At 33.8% G+C, this 21,808-nt stretch overlaps 5 protein-coding genes across 5 annotated transcripts; 2 read left to right on the forward strand and 3 right to left on the reverse strand.

Moving 5' to 3' along the window:
- Positions 1–4,568: 4,568 nt before the first annotated feature.
- Positions 4,569–5,574, reverse strand: LOTGIDRAFT_129768 (hypothetical protein; the record flags this gene model as incomplete). The annotated part of the gene is made up of 3 exons (XM_009064993.1): positions 4,569–4,623; positions 5,010–5,145; positions 5,358–5,574. Coding segments are annotated over 3 exons (408 nt in total), but the record flags the coding sequence as incomplete, so codon positions are not given.
- A 1,260-nt stretch (positions 5,575–6,834) lies between these two features.
- Positions 6,835–7,446, reverse strand: LOTGIDRAFT_68714 (hypothetical protein; the record flags this gene model as incomplete). The annotated part of the gene is made up of 2 exons (XM_009064960.1): positions 6,835–7,019; positions 7,338–7,446. Coding segments are annotated over 2 exons (294 nt in total), but the record flags the coding sequence as incomplete, so codon positions are not given.
- Positions 7,447–11,508: 4,062 nt separating this feature from the next.
- Positions 11,509–13,330, forward strand: LOTGIDRAFT_129800 (hypothetical protein; the record flags this gene model as incomplete). Its single annotated transcript, XM_009064994.1, has 4 exons — positions 11,509–11,629; positions 12,075–12,197; positions 12,673–12,807; positions 13,128–13,330. The coding sequence occupies 4 exons, from the start codon at positions 11,509–11,511 to the stop codon at positions 13,328–13,330; spliced, it is 582 nt and encodes a 193-aa protein (XP_009063242.1).
- A 330-nt stretch (positions 13,331–13,660) lies between these two features.
- On the reverse strand, positions 13,661–18,948 carry LOTGIDRAFT_235583 (hypothetical protein). Its single transcript, XM_009064995.1, has 4 exons — positions 18,796–18,948; positions 16,652–16,991; positions 15,096–16,464; positions 13,661–15,075 (listed from the first exon to the last, which is right to left on the reverse strand). Exons 2-3 carry the CDS (start codon positions 16,978–16,980, stop codon positions 15,375–15,377), a joined length of 1,419 nt encoding a protein of 472 aa, XP_009063243.1. The 5' UTR covers positions 16,981–16,991; positions 18,796–18,948; the 3' UTR covers positions 13,661–15,075; positions 15,096–15,374.
- Positions 18,949–20,229: 1,281 nt separating this feature from the next.
- LOTGIDRAFT_195390 (hypothetical protein) lies at positions 20,230–21,581 on the forward strand. The gene is made up of 2 exons (XM_009064996.1): positions 20,230–20,298; positions 20,767–21,581. Exon 2 carries the CDS (start codon positions 20,800–20,802, stop codon positions 21,319–21,321), a length of 522 nt encoding a protein of 173 aa, XP_009063244.1. The 5' UTR covers positions 20,230–20,298; positions 20,767–20,799; the 3' UTR covers positions 21,322–21,581.
- Positions 21,582–21,808: the final 227 nt, after the last annotated feature.

Genomic DNA, 21,808 nt, shown 5'->3' on the forward strand with positions numbered 1-21,808 from the left:
GTTAATTTTCTTCACCATTTTGCTCGAAATATTAATGGATTTAAGAGAATTTTAATGAAATTTGTACAAATTGTTTGCAGCTTATTTATTGAGATTTTTTAATTCTAATTGTATAAATTAAATGTCTGTTTTTTTTATCCTATAATTGTATTAAATTTTATCAAATTTAAATGCAGTTTATTATTTATTCCTTGGTAAGTCTTAGCTAGTCTTTATCAAGATCCAATACAAGTTCAGACAGTGCTCAATAAAACTTCACTTACTCTCTCATGATTGATATACTTCGTGTGAATAGTTTTGCACCAGACAGGGTATGCTTACTCTTCTAGACACCTGATACCGCTTTTCAATATACAATACTTGCTCATTTATTATTGATACACCTCCTTATGTGAAAAATTCATTAGCTGCTACCCATGTTCCACCAATATGTTGTGTGGTTCGGATCGTTAGTACTTGGTTTATTTATGATTAAAGAGAAACAAGGACATGCAATGTAAAGAAACTTTAACAGAATATACCATACCCACCTATGATTCTGTTTACAAACTGAGACTTGAACAATCTTCCAGCAAGTTAAAAAGATGGACTGACGGACAGAAACAATACTTCTTATGTCCTGTTACCTACAATGATTGTAATAAAGAGTTAGAAAAGACGGACAGACTTAATATCTCCTCTAATGAGGTGTAACCTATATTGATTGAAATAAATATCAATCAAGTAATAATATAACACAATATCGAGAATTTCCTTTGATCTTTTCATTGTATTAACAAGTGGGAGGAGCCTAGCTGTGCTATAACTTGATTTAATTGACATCAGGATTCACTGTAGTTCAGTGTTACATGGGTTTACTCCAGAAAACAGTGTTATAAATATTACTATAACCACAATTTAACAATATGTTTGACAGACAGACAGACAGGGGAGATAAGAATGAAATCCACGACTGATTATAATTTCTAAAAAAGAAACCATGACAACAAGTTTTAATGTTGAACAAATAAAAATAATCTGACACAATAAAAACAAATCTCTCTAGCATATACACTGAGCAAATAATCAATGGTGATAGAGTGAGTCACGAATTGTAAGTTTTCAGACGCAGGGTTTGCTCACTTGTGTCCAACTCACAGCATATCAAAATACAAATGGTTCTTGCATGGAAATAACACACGAACGTAGCTGACAACCAATATGAATCTCTACCTCAACATAATAAATCGAATTTTGAAAGAAGCTGCAAACATATTAAATTGAGGAGGAGATTCAACATGGTTGTAAACTACGTTTGTACGTGTTATTTCGTTATAAGAACCAATCATAGTTTCGTATGTGAGCCACTGCGGTACTTTATATATCATTTCGATGTACAATATTAATGACAATATGAAATATAGGAGACATTTTTCAAATATGAGAACAGATAGTAATTGAACAAACACCCCTAAGATCAATAATGGACAGTTCTACACATGCATATCATCACATTACAAAGACTGAATTGGAGCATGTGTGGAATAGTTCATTTAGAATCAAGGGTTATAATGTTAACCTTAAGCCCAGACTATCTTTGTCCGCTACACATGCGCGTGTATGTGTGCGATATACAGATTGTGGAGAAATGGAGTTGTTTAAAGTGATTTTTTCACGCTTACTGATACGTGCTGCCCTCGAGGACAAAAGGAATCTGGGCCTTAATGACAAGCATTTAAATCTAGCATTTTAAAGTTATTAAAAAAGAATACCTGCACCAACCAAATCAAATCAAAGTTAAAATCAATTAAGTAGTTTGCCATCACCAAAGCTTCATATTTACATTTAATTAATTAATTAAAATTATTTAAAATTCACAGTAATTAAGTACTAATGATTAGGTTATGTTTGAAGCAGACGGCAACTGTATTAGAATCTTAGAAAGGCCATTTACAGCTGAAATATTCAGTTAGAAATTCACAAAAAGAAACGTGCAAGCGAACAAAATCATAATAATAATGTGGATTAATACTCTAGGAGCTGATATTCCGATGCATGAAAATAATCAGTAAAATTAGATTTACCAACAGAAGTTTGAGGACAGTAGAATCTTAATACTTCAAGTAGAAGACTGAAACATAAAAGTTCTCTTAACATCATCTGTGTATAGTTGAGAATAAAATTAGCCATCATGATTATTGAGCACAACTCAGTTGCATGAGAGATGTGTTCGAAATATATAAACACAGTAGGGAATACAAATAAACAGCTGTTACATCTCACACCATAGTGATAACCAGTCGTGTATGGTTACGAATGCAACAGATCTCTGAGTTGCGTTGGGTATTCATGAGCACTTTCATTATTTACAACCATACACAACTGGTAATCACTATGGTGTGAGGGCATCTTTTTATTAAATAAAATCCTGGTATTTGATGGTGTATTATACAAGTCTGAAACTTAAAGAGATTATAAAGAGAGTTTCTAAATTTTTATAGATATCGAGGACACTGATAGCATCAATTTACATCATTCCAATTTTCAATCAGACATGTATGGTTCCTGCAATTCCACTTAAACTAAGTGTTTTGCGATTAGTGACGTTGTCAAACAGTTTTATTTCGTATTTTGTGGAATTGCAGGAACCATACATGTCTGATTGAAAATTGGGATGGTATAAATTGATGCTATCAGTGTCCCTGATATCTATAAAAATATAGAAAACATGTTTATAATCTGTTTAATAACAGTAATGATGATATGTGAATAGAAATCAATCTGTATACTTAAAGCAATTTTTGGCAACATTAAGCGGAATTAAAAATTAGCACATTTTTAACCATTTTATATTTCTTAATTCTACAGAAAATATATACAGAAACCATAGCAATAGCATATTTATTTTCCTTCATTTATAGGTCAAATAATGACCACATCATCTGGGTACAGTGGACAATAAACTGAACCTCTGATGTGTTGGCTTATCATTACACTAACAACAGCACAGCCTAAATCTCACAAAATATTAACCAGGGATTATATGACCTAATCATTACAAAATATATGTATTTCAAATATAAATTATCTTGACTTAAGAGTGATTTAAACAGAATATTTTGTAAATTAAAAGTTAAAAGGTTAATTAAGAAAAATCATTAATATATAACAAATAAATTAATTAATTAATCAACAATCCATTAAAATTAACAATAATTAGCGAACTTTCATCTTATACTGGAATGTAAGAAAGAAAGGAAAATAAATTACAGCTCAAACACGTCAATAAAGTGTCCAAAATTTTGAAAATTGATTAAGATTGAAGATATATATAAACAGATATACTGAAACAAAAACTTATACAATGGCTTTCTTTAAATTGCAAAGATTTTTTTTTTAAAAGAAAGAAACAACTATATTTTACAAGGATAATAACTTAAGTTCAGTTAAGGATCCTTTCTACCAGCTGGTCCTTGACCAAACCTCTTGACATTATAATACGTAGAATTGTCCTTGTTTGAGCTGTAATAAATATTCACTTGAGCCAGTCAATTTTAGCACTTTTATTTGGTTAACGAGTTAGCCCTACTTAATAACAAAATATAATAATAACATCAGCTTGTAGCAAACATCTTAGGGTGCAGTGGAGACACGAACAGACTTGATTGCAGCTTTTTGTCACTGACTAGAATATAGAGTAAACTCTGGCATATGTTGACGCTTCCATGACAAGATTATCGTGTCCCTGACAGGATTTATAATATCAAACAAGTTTGATAACTGTCTCCGATTATTTTATCATCATCCAATCAGATTCATTTTCCTTTCAATTGCATGATCCACACATGATTATTGACTTAGTGGAAAACACTAACTGGAGATTGTGCGTAGCCAATCTTTTGACTTTTGACAAGACTCTAGTCGGCCACAAAAAATTGCCCACCAAGACCGTCGGTGTGCCTGCACCTTTAGGGATGAGATGACTATATATCTCTTAAAATATATTTTCATGAATATACATTTTAAAAATATTGAAAAAGCGAATATGCCATACAAAATAATCAAACTTTGCCTTCACTGAACAATTTTTAGCACAATGATAAAAATAAACAATAAAATGTAAATTTGGGGAAAATCACAACCAATTACAATGGGAAATAATCTTTAAACATACTTTAAAAAACAGTGGAAAAACCCAAAACTGTTTTCAGTTAAAATGTAAATTTTATGAAGAAATCACAACCTATGAGATTGTAAGTGTTGGGTGTTTTACAATATACAATAGCAAAAAAGCTAAAAAAAAGCTTCAACTTCTTATTTCAAAACACATAAAATATATTACATGAAAAAATACTGTTATTATTCAGTCCTATTTGGCAAAATGCCTGCTGTTATAGGCTCCATATATATTATTCTGAAACTCTTTTCATAAATACAAAATTATGATGAAAACGTAAATATATATGCTGGTATAATTTGTGTTTCTATTTCATGGTTCTCTTACTTTCTCCTGTGAATAATATTTTTGATATGTCTAAGTTAAAATCAAATATCTTTCCACGATGATGATATTCTGGTAACCATGACAACTAGTCGTCAACACGAATCCATCTCTGTATAGATCTTATTAAACATTCCACCCATCTAAAATAGATATAAAGAGTTATTTTCTTAACGATTTGTAAACAGCTTTCTAACATAAGTGAAATGAGTTTGACCTCCTACTCTGCCATGTCATGCACTGCATCAAGTGTGGAGGGATCTTTATAAGGCACAGGTGTAGCAGACAGGGTCGTTGTTCATTAGCTGCTACCAAAGTTTTGCAAATATGTCATTTTAAGGTTCAGATCGTTAGTACTTGGTTTATTTAACCCGTACAAACAACTCAAAACTCTTCCAGCCCCTAAATACTGAATCAAATGTTTGAAACACAAATGGTTTCTACCCCCACTGATCTGCATCATGGTCAGTTAAAACAGAGCCTCAGTTTATAGTTGAAATTAAACAAGAAAGTTGAAAGAATCCCCAACCTTTGTTTATCAGTTTGATTATCAGCACAGAAATAAAATGTTCTCATTGATTCTTCAGGTGGATGTAGGACAAAACTAAACTTCTTATTATTATAACCTGTAGCGTCTATCTTATAACCATGGAGATGTACCACACCTTAATAAGAGAAATGGAATACATTGCACAATATAATAACTAATAGTATATGAAACATTGAGTTAATAAATGTTAAAAATAGTATATCTATATATCTAGTGATTCTTTACATATGTCCATTTCGAATAACAATATGATTATTCAGAACAGTTCTTTTTAATATCTCCATGTTCAATAATCTAATCTCTACCTTAGTCTGTTTTTATTCTTACCTTTAGCACTGAAAGAGTTCATAGATTTATAGTAATATATACAGGCATCTTTTAATACACAGTAACGTTTCTGCCAGGTTTTATGTTGCTGTCCTAGTTTTGTTAGACAACCTGTACATTCCGGTTTGCGTATTTCTAACGCTGGTAGTCCCACATTATGGCTACTCACTTCTAACCATGAATCTTTCTGAAATTTCAAAATAACAAGTTTATAAGTCTATCAATTCAGTGACTACATCAGCTGAGATTCAAGACGGCCACAGGCTCTCATATTGGGTACTGGTGGAAGGTGTACCATTTTAAGATGCTCTGGAAGTCATTTTCTATATAGAAATCTTTTCATCTCTCAAACAAAATTTCTAATAGTTACCACTAGCTAGAAAAATAGAGAAATCTGGAATCCCAGTCTCATTCAAATTAGATCAAACTTTCGTTCTGTTTTTATTAGCTTTTATTTTTAATGTGGCCACTACAGTTTGGGTCTAAAGACAGCCTTCTTGAACAGTTGATAACATGGGCAGCCAATCAAATTTCTTCCCTCTCCAATGCGGGGATTGAGAGATATGAGACTCACCCTTTTTTTGCACCTTGCTGCAGCTTCAGTTAAAACTCCAACCCATCTAGAAATAAATATCAATTCATTTTAGTTTTAATACGTCTTTAAGTGATTGTAAAGAGGTTTCTAAATTTGTATGTGTATCAGGGACACTGATAACATCAATTTGCACCATCCCAATTTTCAATCAGACGTCTGTGGTTAAATAATAATCCATTTACATTTCTGCTATCACTCCCTTTGATAAACAAGTTATTTTGTCATTTATTCAGTTTGTCACGTGATCAATTGCGTTTATACACCAATAATGCTAGTGAGACCAACGTTTAATTTAAGTAAAAGACTATAAAAAATTACTGTGACATCTCTTCTCTGTTGTCAGTCATAAAATAATAAGTCTTAGCTCCGTATTTCTCAGCCTTAAAACAGTAGTCTTTAGTGGTATCTATATATCTTGATATACTATAGCCTGATAGAGGTACAGCTCCTAGAGGGTCCACAACCTATAATAATAATAACAAGTCAGGCAAGGCAATACCCTGCTGTAGGCAATGAGGGATATTTAAACTGCATTTACCCATATCCATTTTAAACAATACTTCTGGTGTCAGTTTAATATCCCATCAAAATGACTTGATCTTTTTTCATGTTCAGGTTCACTGACACAGTAATGGGGTCATGGGAAAATGATAGTTGCTAGACAATTAGGTGAGTGAGTTCGAATCCTCAAGGTGAGAAAATTTCTGATGCCTATGCTGGTGCTTTCATCTATCCTCTTCTCCTAGAAACAATCAACCCTCTTCTCTTAAAATAATTACTCAAACAGTGGAATAGCTCAGTCAGTAGAGAATTGGATCTAATGCCTGTGCCAGTGCTTCCATATATGCCCCCCCCCTTCCCCCTCGAAACAATCACGCCACCTACCTGTTCGTTCTTATAATAATAGAGACAGTTATCTTGTCGTAAGACGAAGTATCGTTTCTTCCACATTTTAACCAGGGTGGAGGTACCTAGTTTTAACATGTAACCAGACATGATAGTTTGTTGTATATCTCGTACTGGAGTAAAATCACTGTAGGCCACTTCAACTTTTACTACAGACTGACCTGAAACATATCATATTTATATCTATCAAAGTTTGAAATGAAGAAAATCAGATTTGATAAGTGTTACAGGCTGTAAAACCTCTAGAGCAATACAATCTCGGCCTCCATTGTAATATATATGAAAGTCATGTACTGGTGTTGTTTCAAGCTATTTATTAATAAAAAACAATCAGGTGTCCTTCTCAAGCCAATCAAATTAAGTTTACATTTTCAAACAAATCTCATAATCTCATTGGTTGGTCATTTCGCTCTACATTGGGTTTGCTATCCAACAATTCATACTCGATATTAAGACAAAAATTTCAAACGAAAACTTACTTTTCTGAACTAACTGTATTATTTCATCATGAGCTAACTCTAGAGTGTTCACACCATTAATAGAGATGACAATCTGTCCTTCCCGTATACCACAACGTTCTGCTGCACTACCTAAAATCATAATCCATTGATTAGCAGCAAACACGACAGTATTAAAACACTTGTTGATAGAGCATCAAGGCACTCTTTCACAAAAAAATCTTTTTTGTTGTCAATACGGAATATTTCTCTGTAAAATTCTACGCTTTTTTTTTTATTTTTAGTGGAACGAGGCCCAAGTCTGCAACTTTAACTTTTCATCTACTGACCAATCAATAGACAGTATAAATAGACGTCATAAAGCGCCTCGTTTTAGTGGAATTGCAAGAACCACAGACGTCTGATTGTATATTAAAATGATGCTAACAGTGTCTCTGATACATGTTAAAAGTTAAGAAAAACCTACCTGGATCAACTGATGTAATGAAAGCTGGGTGACTATCTAGAATATGTAACCCAAAATCATTATCATTGCCTGTTTTCTCTATTGTTACTAGCTTTTCTTGATCTACAATAATAATATAAACATCAAACGTCAATACTTCTCTCTAATGTTGGATTGGAACACTGTTGTTTTTGTGGCAGTGAAATAGCCCAGTCGATAGCGAGTTGAATTTTCATTAGGTTTGGAAATGGGAACCAGAGTGAACCCTTTCTTGTAGACATTCAATAACCAGTACACCCCTTCCCTGCCCACAAAACCAGACCTGCCCTTTCTGCAATGAAAGTTTTGACCTACCGTAAACTTTAGCTGACATTCTGTGGTACTCTTGTTGGCTCTCTTGTCTTCGAATCAGACATCGTCTACGTGACCTGTATGACCTCTGTCTTTTAAACTCCGTTTCAGACAGGGTGGTGGAAGTTGAATCAGAGCGTTTATGTCCCATTGCAATCGGTAAACTAACAGCTCCATCATTGAACACCGTTTCATCTTCTAAAATAAATAGGAAACATTGTTTTCAGTATTGGTAAGGGTAATAGAGGTAGAGTAATATACCAAAGATCTATAAAAGGGATTATAAAAGACTTTCTTAATTGATATCAGGGAGCATTCCAATTTTCAATCAGACATCTGTGAATCCTGCAATTCCACTAAAACTAAAAGACGTAGCTATCAGAAAGGCCCTAAGATATTGTTTGAAGTATTTTATCAGAATGAGGTTGTGTAAAGGGGAGATAATTTAATATACCTGATACCAGGCGAAGTATTTTATCAGAATGAGGGCGTGGTGTTTTCTCCTCGGCTTTAGAATCTAACAACTTGATATTTTCCATTTGTTCATCATCCAACTGTATCCATGTTGAATTTCTATGACTTTCGGCATAAATTCCTGAAAATAAATGTGATTAGGATTATTGTTTATATATTAATATGTCCATATCATTAGTTATATATCGGCTATAGTATTCTCATTCAAACCAACTTCCATGTTGTTCATTAGTTACCACCAATGATTTTGAATACGCCATACAGCATGTATGGACACGATTCCACTCTAATTCCTTCGTCATACGAGGGAAATGTAATTTACATAGCCTATGTATTGAAATTTATATATCAAGCCATATATTATCATATCATTATACATAATATATAATACATTTTAATATATATATTAATAAGATATAATATATTATAAGCCTCATTGTTTTCATATTCAAAATGACTAAAATATCATTATTGCTCAAAGTATTGAAAGGAAGAAAGCATTGAAAAAGAAGACTAAATAACCAAGACTGACATAAAAAGACATGACAATCAAGCCTACCTGAATCCTCGTCAGAAGAGTCATCACTGATCTCGTCATCTTTAACTGATGATTTACTCTTATGTCCAGACGCCCGTCGTCGGATTACACAACTCGTATCCTCTACACCAGTTACCGCCCCTTCCTTTCTCTCACACTGTACTGTTGAGGCTTTCGCTAGCTCCTCAGTCTCTGAACTACACGCATTCTGATTGGCTGAGACACTTGAATTCTCATTGGCTACACAATTTGCTAATGTGGTACAGTTATTTTGATTGGATGAATTGTCAGATGCAATATGACTCAGCGATTTTGGGTGATTTTCATTGGTTACTTCTGCTTTGGAAGAATGTTGAGACAAAGGTTGTGAATTTGTGGTAAAAGTTTTCGAAGATGATGAACACTGTCCTGAGTTCAAGGAATGGAGATTTCCGTTTCAGATTCACAACCGTCAATTTCCATGCTGTTTCGTGAAAAATTTACAATATCGCTGCCATTTTCTGATTGGTTATCGTCAGGAGATTCGTCTGTTGTCTGGTTTGAAAGATTTGGAGCACCGCCCCCTAATGACTCACAGCCCTCTGGTGGAATACGAACCAAATCCATGTCATCTTCCATTATAATAGAAGCAGGGTTTTCCTTCAGGAAATTGAAGGCCTCGCTGACTAATGCTGTTTGAGTTCTAGACTGGCGCCCTGTGGACGATGATTGAGGTCGGAGTTCAACCGCATCCTCGCCGTCTGCTCCATTGCTAATTTCTTGACGTAAACTTTCCCGATCTTCTCGGTCCTGGATGTTGTTCTCTAGAAAGAGTTCCGTGACTTTTTCAATGGAAGTTTTTTCAGTCGCACAAAACTTGTCCCCATTTTTTAAAAGTGTGACATTGTTTAGGTCCTCTCTGTTGATTAAAGTTTTTCCGATTTTAGAATCGCTGATTGATTTTGGGATTAAGTTTTCTCTGTCTTGTGTTCCATTGATGATTTGACTAAGACATTTAATTTGTCTGTCTTCTGTCATGATTTATGGTTGTTCACCATTTCTCTTCTGAAAAAACAACAAATTAATTAGTTGTAGTTAATTACTACTTCATAACAGTGATTATGTGATCTTGGCCAGTGCTTCTGTAGGAATGTGTCTAGTATACAACATCTTTTAACATCTAAGAAGTAGCCTATTTGTGTATCTGTGATCACCTTAAGTTCAAGCTAGAAGAAGTAACAATCAAGTCAGGCTACTAATCAATCATTAGGCTACCTGTTATTAAAACTAAATTCTTTCACAGTAGGCTTATTTTTCTTTAACATGATTTAGATCTAGAGCCAAAGGGTAAATAAGTATTTAAAATTAAAAAAAGCATTAACAACAAAGGATTAAAAATAGAGAAAATGGGGTGGGATGTACTTGAATAAATCTGACATCATTGTCATCAGCCCACTGTCCCTTTTTATAACACTTTCACTGCTACTGTGAGAGTGACACTTGCACGATTCAAATCCAAATTGATTGACAATCCAGGCTAGATCTTGGCCAAAAAACAAACTGTATCTGCTGAAAAATGGAGGATAAACTTCGTAAGCCCGTATTTCATTAATCTAACTGGCCAAAGATTAATTTCAAGCGGTAATACCTACCAAAAACGTTATTTTTTGAATAAATTTTTCTTTAAAGAGGACATTTTTTTGACAAGTGTCCTACTTCCTGTATAGATTTGAAAACGAGGTCAATATCGTCTGCTTCAGTCTGGATGATCGAGAACCCAAATTCCCGACAAATTGAGTCTGGAAAATCGTATCTAATGTGAGTTGTTAAAAATGGCGGGTATTTGGTCGCATTAATTTAGCTTTTTAGACTAAAAATGTCGTAAAAACTTAACGAATCCGATTAAACTTGTGCTTAGTGTATAAACCTGAAGTGTAAGCTCACACTAATAAAAGAAATGAATTATTGAAACGCAATGCATTAAAGGAAAAGACATGTGAAAACATTGGTCAATTTGATTCTTATAAGAAAGTGAAAGTAGACCCCCCTCCCCCCCCAATCTTCTCAGCTCCATCATAGATACTCTTTAACAATTATAAATACATGTCTATGCTCTCTGCATTCCAAAGACTCATTTGGTACAAGTCAAACTGAAAAAGGCTGTTAATTCAGAATTTGTTTAAGCATGGAGATTCTTAAATGATGCTAAGTTCAGTTTAAATTCTAGTTTTAATTCCACTCTACTAGCTAAGATAACAGTATTCAATAATTAATTATATTTCTCTTCATTTCAGGTTTAATAAAGGCCTAACAACAACACCAGCTTTGATATATTTGAATAGAATTGTTATAATTCGGCTGACAAGTAGAGCAAGAAGATGCCTAAAAACACTTCGTCAGTTGATATGACGTCATTCTGTGTAGTGGACCAAGCTGTTAATATGATGAAACATGTAGAAACTTATATCAATGTGGGCATGGAACTAGCTATTGATGTAGCCAGTGATTTGGGAGAATATGAAAAAGGTGATTTTTCCAAGTTCATACTTATCTTTCTTTGAATACGCCAGGGGAAAATGTCTGAGGGGAAGGGGACAAAAATGGGAGGTGTCTCTTTGAAGGCCCAAAGGCTCAAATCCCCTTGAAGCCTGGGGGTCAAGGGAATGCCAAGTGGCAAAGGATGGCGAATGGGGCAATATTTCACTGCTTGAGCACTTTGTACAGGCGAAAGCTAATAGTTTACTCAAGTGTCTGTGTTGTATATTTTGTAGATGCTGTGTGTGTAAGTGAAAGCTAATAGCCATCAAGTCCAAACCACACCCCTATTCATCATACTTCCTCATATAAGACCATGTCAAAAACCCGTATTCAGGATACGACGGCTAATAGCCTACCCTTTAATATTGCTAGGATTATTGTTGTATATTTTAGATACTAAAGGATTATTGTTGTATACTTGTAGATGCTGAAGGAGATTGTGAAGAAGAACTGAATGAAGTCATGTTAGATTATATTAGAATGCAGAGAGATTTTAAACAATTTATAGACTCAGTTGAATACATGAAAAAAAAGGTTGGGGCAAATTTTAAAACGGGTTTGAATACCTTAACAAACGTAACCAAGGATAGCAACAAAGTGAAAAGTTGAAGGAACTTACTCTGTTAAAGGGGAACTGTTTGCAATCATATGAACCTAAACTGTTTGCAATCATATAAACCTAAACTGTTTGCAATCATATAAACCTAAACTGTTTGCAATCATATAAACCTAAACTGTTTGCATCAAGTTACAAGATAGGACTGACATCATTATTATAGGAATATAAAAAATAGACTTACATATTCACTGTTCGAAGGACGTCCGACATCAGAATTTTAATCCATTTCCAAGCCATTTGTCTTAGGGATCTTTCTCACACCTGTTAGAAATCTTGTCATCAGGCTTGTCAACTTAGAATCTCTTCTGATAGTGCTCTCTATATAACTGTATCACGTTCCAGTATTAAAATCTGGCACAAGGTTTGTACGTCATCAAATAATTGATCAATATTCTCCAGGTAGAAGAAGGAGCGGAGGTAGTGAAAATGGAGTCTATTCTACACGAGAGAGTCGCAGAATTAAAATCAACCAATGATGATAGTTTATTTAAAGAACACGAAAAATATCGCGACCTAGTGGAGAAAATACACGAAGTTAGAAATACCGGTAAGAATTATTGCCCTTGTACAGCTAACAATGCTATGATACAGGTACAAAAGTAGGGTAACTAAGGGGCTGAACTGAGACTGACCTTTCTTTGCAATGCAATTATACTGAACATTTAAAGAGATTGTAGAGGTTTTTCAAAAAATTTTAATGTGTATCAGGGACACTGATAGCATCAATTTACACCATTCCAATTTTCTATCAGTTGTCTGTGGTTCCTGCAATTCCACTAATACTAAATCATTTTGGTGTTAGTTGTCATTGAAAATCTTGTCTTCTGATGCAAAAAGACTCAACTTATATACGTTTTGTACTTTAAGATCAAATAAATACAGAAACAAGGGCAATAACTCAGGGTGAAGAAGATGAAGACGTACAAATGACGGAAGATAACGTAGTAACAAAATGTCCATATACAGCTCAAGAAATGACAAACCCTGTTAAAAATAAAATTTGTGGTCATAATTATGAAAAAGATGGTATTTTGGAATATATCTCCAACAGAAAACACAAAGCAAAGTAAGATTTTTTATCTTGAAAAGTTGCCTTTTTTGCACACTGAATGTAGTAGCAATTCTACTTGGTCTCCCTCACTCAGATTCAAATATCTCACATTGACTTGCCCTAATGATTCATAGATATTTCATAGAAACGCCACTGACAAAATGTCATTGCTAAATAACTAACAATGTTTATGGTTTTTGAGTTTAACATCTTTAAGAGAGTCCACATAGCTAATACTGTTTATTTGATATTTATGTTTGACAACTTAGCATCCCTTTCAGAGAGTCCACATAACTAATACTGATAATGTTTAATATTTGATATTTGTAGATGTCCGGTGGGTGGTTGTAATAATTCTAAACCTGTCACTCAGGATGATTTAGAAGAAAATAAAGACCTACGTAAACTTATAGAGAGACAACGACGTCAAGCTGGAATACGAAAATAGTTTTATATATTTATAACAGACTGGTGATAATTATTATAACATTCATTATAAAATCAATTATTGAATCAAATAAAGACAACATACAATTGTTTCTGAGTAGACAATGGAGATAATCTCAAAAACGTATTTTAAAAACAGAACTAAAAATGGATTGTTACATTCAGTCATTAAATCAAATCCATTTAATCAAATGGAAGGCATATACAAGTGTGTTTTGACTTAAATTTGGAGGCTTTGTCTTAAAAACAGTGTCACAATGTGACAACGAACCAATATTTCTCAGTCAGTGTTCATTTTCAAGTCCAGCAGGCCAAGTGTGTGAAATACAAAGCTATTTTGACAGATGTTGGCCAGCTACAGTGTAAAATACTTATGGGATTAGAACATGGTGAATAAAATAATAAAACTGTATATATGTTAAACAATGATTGATTTATTTCAATCTCATCTTCACAGTGTCAGGATATTGAACTGTGTCTTATACATTGACTGCAATAACCACTCATGTTGTAAATGCAGTGATTTTATTGGATGGTACACTAATGAATACAACCAATCAGATTTCTAGACAGAAAGACTTAAACAATTTGTGTGTGTGAAGTTGGTGGTTATGATTGGCTGTTTTCGTCAGCATACCATTCAATCAAATTGCTTCATTTACAAACTTTCTAATATAAGAATAGTGGCAATTGCAGTCGAGGTATAAGACAAAGTTTGTAATATCTTGACATAGTGAGGATGGTGATACAAGAAAGGTGGCTATTGAAGTCAAGGTATAAGTTCAATCTTTGTAAGGAATGTTTATTTATTAAAGATAAATCAATGAATATAAGAATAGTTTGTTATCATATGATACAATATTTACAGTCAGTCAGTATAATTATAGTACTATTAGCCACTATATATCAAAAAATCAACCGGAAACTATTCATAATCAAAATCTGTTCAAGCAAAAAATGGAAAGTACAAGTTGTATAGTAGTGGACTCCTCCAAAGAGAAGTACCATCAGTAAGCCTGGTCTACAATACAATAAACAACAAACGATATGAGATAAAAATATTACACACCACTTTAAACAATACAAAACAAAAACAAGTGCTTGATACATAAAACAAAATCACAATTTTACTTAGTCGACAATAAAATATAATAATACTTCTATTTATTTTTTATACTGTGAACACTGAAAAATGTCCAAAGTGCTTGAGTTTTTATGATGCTTAGATGATGATAATGAACACAATGAAAACTGTTAACAAAAAACACAGGGAAATATAGAATTTATAACACACATCTTTAATTAGTCAACAACAAAATATAATAATACTTCTATTGATATACCGCCTTTCTATACTGTACAAGAATGAGTTTTGATGAAGTTTAGATGATAATGAACACAATGAAAATATTTTAGGGTATAACACACATCTTTAATAACAAAGTACATAACGTTTCAACATAATTTACACGGGTCATCATCAGATGAAATATAAATGTTGATAAATGTCGTTCAAATCGTATTATAATGAAAACTGTTCTGATTCTGAACCGAGGCTAGCTTCACTCAATCTTATTCAATTATAGTCTAGCTGCAAAATTTCTCTTCTACAAAAACTATGTATACATCTTATTCTTATTTTTCTTCCAAAAACACAAAATACTTTTAGCCTCGCTTCTGAATTTCATGTTACAGAAACTGTAAACAAGTGGATTCACTGCTGCGTTGATATAATGTGAACGCAGGAAAACATTGTACACCATAAACGTAGGAATGGATAGAGAGTTCACGAAGTTTTTATTAAACATTTTCACGATTGAGATAGACAGATAAGGGAGATAACTGATAATAAACACCAGAGTAATTAAAAACAACATTAAAGTTGTACGAGTCTTCATTTTCTTGACTTTTTCTTTTTTTTCTTGATGCTGCGCTCGCATTAACAACTTGTCGAAACCTGGTGAAGGTGTGTTGCTAGGTAACAGAGTTACCTTATCCTTCTTGTCCTTCTGTCGTGGTGTAGATGGCGTCGAGACAACTTCTGTATTTTGATCAGCTGTAGAGAGTTTGGTTGGTTCTTCAGTAACATCTGCTTTCGTTTCGACTAGCTCACCTTCTGTATTCTTTTCTACTTTGATATTGGAATCTTTGTGGTCTGTTGCCTCATTTTGTTCTTTATCAGAATGAGAGTCTGGGTTCGTGCTAGTGGTATTACCAGAGCTGGGTCCTGTCGACGAGTTATTAGAGTAAGCCACAATTACAGCAGGTTTCAACACGCTTAATCGCTTACCTCGTAAATTAAACTTACTGTGTTTAAAAACGGTTCGACCAATCAGAATATAGAGAACACTGAGTAACGTCAAACTGGACAAAAATATCAGAAACTGAAATCCCAGGAATAATTTCGGAAAGAAAGCGTTTTGGAAATTATCTGCATATTTGCACTCAGTTCCCAGAATTCCTTCTTTACCTGTTGGAATATTCTTCACCCCATTCAGCATCAGAGAGGGCATGGAAATTCCTAAACTAAGACTGGCAACTACAATGACACATATTTTAGCTATTTTAATGCTGATTTGTTTTTTAACGGCATGACAAATCTTCCTCTGTCTGTCCACCGCCACCACGGTCAGAGAAAATACAGAACTAAACGTGGTAAAATAGTTGAAAAATCTCTTCAGTTTACACAAATGGTTGTTGGTAAATCTGAAATGTAAAGTTATTCATGAGATCAGATTTGACATAATAAGACTAATTGCTCAGTCATACTAGTGGCTAATGTTCTGAATACTCTTACTCATGTACCTAAAATCTCGTATCAAAATCATTTACAAACACTGCTATCATTGGCCGTAATAGAGAGGTTGAACTGTACAAAACCACGCCCACTTACCTATAAGCGTACAAAATATCGAAAATTTCTCCCGGTTGTGCCATGGTGTTATTCATCAGGTCGAATACAGCTAAACTGATAATAAAAATACGAGTTGTGCTGGGTTTAAATCGGAAATAATAGACTAGAATAACCAGAGTGTTTCCAAACAACCCGGTCGAGATTAACGTTCCAATATATACCAGGGTCGGAATCATCAACTTGGCATTTTCATACTCCAAATATTGTAAATAACTCTCAATTTCTGCTTCCGTGTAATTCTCAGGTTGCATTGTAGAATTTCCCCCCTTCCAGGAATTCTCCATTGATCCATTGCTGGTGGAATTCATTGTTCAAGCAACTGAAAAATTAATATTAAAATATAACAAACGTGGTAAGAAACTCTATATCTCAATGAATATTCAGACAAATATAACAGAATTAACAAAATGAATGGAAATTATTGTAAAAAATATCAATGGTATAAGTACTAAAGAAGTTTTATCTTGTAATTTATATATTTTCATTTTATATCTCGAAATGAATGTAATATACGTTTACAAACATATATTTGTACACATATATAATATTTAGGATCTAAAAACAAGCAAGAATAAAACACTTTCTGCGTATCCTTCAGTAAAAATAATTAAGTACCACAGTAGAAAGATCTGGAATAACTCATCTCTTACTAGTAAAAGTTTTACGTAAAAATTACGTGTGAACGAAAGACTAATAATAATATGTCTAGAATATAAAAGGGGGACACCCATATAGAATCTTCATCTCAAATCAACAACTGATTGTCAAAGACGGGGTCAGTGGCTCATCTAGATGAGTGGGAACCCGTGAACTTAAGTGGTTGGGGCACCCCCCTGGAATTTTTCTTAAACATAATAATTATGCTCTCTGGAATTTTTTTTTCTCTGTGGTCTAACAGAGACAAAGTTAAAGAATCTGTGAAATGATATAAGGTAAGTAGGTCTAAGTGGGAGAGTATGTTTAATTAATAATATAAAAAGATGAATAACAAATTGATCAATCACTTGCCTCAAGATCAACTAATTTATTATAAATCTTTTTATTAAAGGGACTTGTATAGAACGAAATATCTACCTCTATTCCAGTCTCTGATAGGTATTATGAAAGTTGTCGGCTGGTGTAGAGACAGAAATACTAGCCGATAACTATCAAAATATCTATCAGAGGCTGGAATAAAGGCCAATGTTTCGGACTAGTGTTTGTTAAGCTTTTATTTACACCATTCTGCTGATCTTCTAGTGTGGGTGCATCAGAGAACGAACGCATGGCTTTTATTTGATAATCCCCCCCACCCCCTTTATCTGGCGTCTAGTAATTGCATATAAATGTGAACCCACTATCTAAAATACTTCACAGCCAATTGAATTTGCACAAAGAGAAATGACTATGATGAATATGATGATGAATTATGATGACGGTGATTAATTGTGATGAAGATGAAAATGACGATGGTGCGGTATAATTTAACGTTAGCCTACAGAACAATCTAAATGGTAGTGTGAATTTAATAAGTCAATTATGACAAAGTGTTTTCATAACTATTACAATAAGATTTTATCTTGAAGTTGTTAAAAAGTCCACTATTCATAATAAATACTTTATATCCAGGTTTTAGGTTTCGTCTGATTTTATCATTATGTTTTTTTAAGTGCAGAAAATAATAAAAGAAAAATTTCTCTTTTTTCTTTATCAACAGCGATAAACAAGGAAGAATATTAAGTATTTGATTGATGAAAAGGGGGTAATATTACAACCATGCACAGCTTTACCCTTTATCTACTAACTTTAGTAGTAGACACGCATTATTATTATTATTATTAACTACAGCGTCTTAAACAACCTGGAATGTTCTCAGTCTTGGATCAAAACTACTGTGCACTACAGTTTTGTCTTATAGATACATCGCATCGCATGTGTCAGGGGTGCGGGTAAGATCAGACCCCATTAATATATGGATATATTGGTCCAAAGCAAAGACAATACCTCTACGGTCTAAGGGAGGTAACCACTATTGACTATCACAATCAACAACTGTAGTCTGTAACCAAAAAACATTCAGCCCAAGAACCGTATACAAAATAATCATAATTGCGTGCACAATAAAAATAAAAACTGTCACTTACCTAAACAATAAAAATCTGTTCCTTACTCGTGTTGTGAAGTCAATTAATTGAATGATTCGGAAACAATGTCATACAGAAAATCACACGCATTCTTCAAGACTAAAATCCGTTTTTAATTACTACGTGTGATATAAAACACTCTATTGCGTCTTGACATAAAGTTTGAAATGTTCCGGGTCGATGGAGGAAAAGCCTATTGTTTTATCCAATAACAGTTCATCTCTCTTGACCTATAATATACTCTCATTCATACTCCATACTCCACTTCCTCTACTGTCTCGACAAATACCACTTCAAAACTTCAAGTTGGATATTCCCACATGTACGATGGATATTAATTTCTTTTTATATATATTATATCTTCTAATCTTATATATTAATGTTCCTGTGGGAACCAGTATTCTTCTTATATATAATATATCTTATAATCTTATATATTAATGTTCCTGTGGGAACCAGTATTCTTCTTATATATAATATATCTTATAATCTTATAATTATATAAAAAATGCTAAAGCAATATGAATAGTACATGTAAACGCTGATTGCAATCAATCAAATCAATCAATCAATCAAACCAATAAATCAAATCAATCAATATCAGATTCTCAAAATTATCGATTTTCATTCCAAATATTCAAACTAAGTGCACAAACAATATTCTCTCACTGGAGGTTACATCTACATAGACTAACTTTGCCTGTCACATAACATAAATTTACCATATCAACGAAATCAGGATTGATTGTGGGTCGAGATATACTAGCTACACATTCTACTAAATGTAGAAACTATTTGTATACATATAACTTTGAACGTAATAGTGGAGGGGGTGGGCGACACCCATAAGGATGAAGCGAACTAGTGGCTCAACCACCAAAGGAACCGGTTGAACCCAGTCCACGGGCCACAACCCTTGAGGGGACCCCCACCCACGAAAAAAACATAGAGAATGCGGGAGAGCTAATGCTGAAAAAAGTTCCCGTACAGGTGTCCACCCGGACCCCCACTTATCTAGTTGGGCTACTGGTCAGAACATGAAGATTCGAACATAAAGCACCAATAGTCAGGCTGAAGGGACAATCCAACCGACTACTGGAGATGTATGTATAAGCCTGTACAAGTTAGTATGACACGATTGAGGAAGACTAGAGATTAACAGGATATCATTCTGACACCCTATTGTCTTCCTATCTTTTACAGTTCAAGGGCGGTGAATGTTGGTGAAAAAACCGCAAAAGTTAACTTAAATACGGACAAAAAATAGAATAAAATTTTTCCCGATATTCATTTCCGAATTTTGAAGAATCAAAAGGCTTCATATCCGAAACGCTGTAAAAGTTTAATCAAAAAGTATTCGATATACGGAAACAAACGAAACTTGCCGATTGATGCGCTATCTTACTTCCGGTTAGAACCTGCCACGTGATCACTTCGTAAACAACATGGCGGACATTTAACATTGGAGAAAGGGAGACCAAGTTTGTTTTCAAGATTTTGCAGGTAATTTAACAAACACAGAGTTGAAATAAGTTTGAAATATGGGAAGAAGGATTTTCCTCGGAAGATACAGCGTTTTCGACCACAAAGCCTATGAAATTATAGTTAAAAACCATTAATTTAGCTCAATGTTTACGTGTCAAGGCACCCCCCCCCCCCCCCCCCCCCCCCTTTTATATCTGGCTTCCCAATTTCTCCTTCCTTGTTGAGTTTACTATTAAGTGCTATATGAATGAAGGATCAGCCAAAGTTAGTTATTATGTATGTTTCTGTATTTTGGTATTCAAACATTCAGAATGCTACAGTGACCTTCGCCCATGGCATTGTGCCATATGGTTTGCCTGACTGTCACTTTTATTAATATTAGAGAGCTTTACTAAACTTCTTATCCTGAATGGTTTGCGATTAACTATCCTAATTACAATATATGATATGATTTTAATTTAAAAGGCCTCTCTTTTATTCTTTCAGGAACTTAGAAGAGTTCCAAGTAGGAAACTGATCATGGCACCAAAAAGTACGAAAGAGAAGACGAAAGGACAGAAACAAATTGTACAGGAAAATAAAGAAACGTTAAATTTTTATTCCTATATTATCGCGGGAGTAAGCGTGGTGTATTTTCTGGTTCAAGTTTTAATATTCTGGAGTTCGTTCACGGCCTTACCTATAGTTCTATCATGTGGGGCATCACTGACTTATTTCGCTGCCTACCGATTCATGTCGTCAATGGCAACAGCTACGTATAGTGCCGAGGGTAGTTTAATTGATGGAGGTACAGATTTAAATATGGTGTCTGGAATGGGAGAACATGCCAAAGATTTGATATTATTAACAGCAGTCGTACAATCTCTTAGTCTAATTTCGAATTATTTCTGGTTGTTATGGTTACTGGTACCTATCAGAGCTTTCTATATGTTGTGGGTTAATTTCCTAGGACCCTGGTTCTTCGCCCCCGGAGAAGAGGACAATATAAGTGACAAAAAACAGAAGAAAATGGACAGAAAAATGCGCCGAGTTCAAAGATGATTGTGAAGAGTTTTAGGATTTATTTAAATATTTTTGCATTTTTTACCTTCCATAAATAAATTGCATTTTAAATGAAAATAAGAAAGAACTAGTCTTCAATCCAGCTATGAAAATGACTGAAAAAAGTGATTTTTTCAGCTTAATTTTACCAAATAAGGACAATTGAAGCCAGGGATGTATTGCCATTTGAAATTGGTATCTTAATGATTGAAGTCTTAACCAGTTGTTTCAAATTATTGATGCACTAAAAATAGTCAGGGTATCACCTTGTGATTGATCTAATTCATTATGTACATGTGTATACCGGTTAAATAATTAATAATACCATCTTGTATATAGCTAATTCAATCAACCCCTCCCTCTTTGACTACTGAGAAAAAGGGGCAGGACTCAGTTACATCCAGCATTTTTCAAATGAACAACAGAATAACCTTCCTGATAACTAAGACAACATCAGGCAGTGTGCAATACAGGGAAATTTTATTAG

Source organism: Lottia gigantea (assembly GCF_000327385.1).
Source record: "Lottia gigantea unplaced genomic scaffold LOTGIsca_67, whole genome shotgun sequence".
In the NCBI taxonomy this organism is placed as follows: domain Eukaryota; kingdom Metazoa; phylum Mollusca; class Gastropoda; family Lottiidae; genus Lottia; species Lottia gigantea.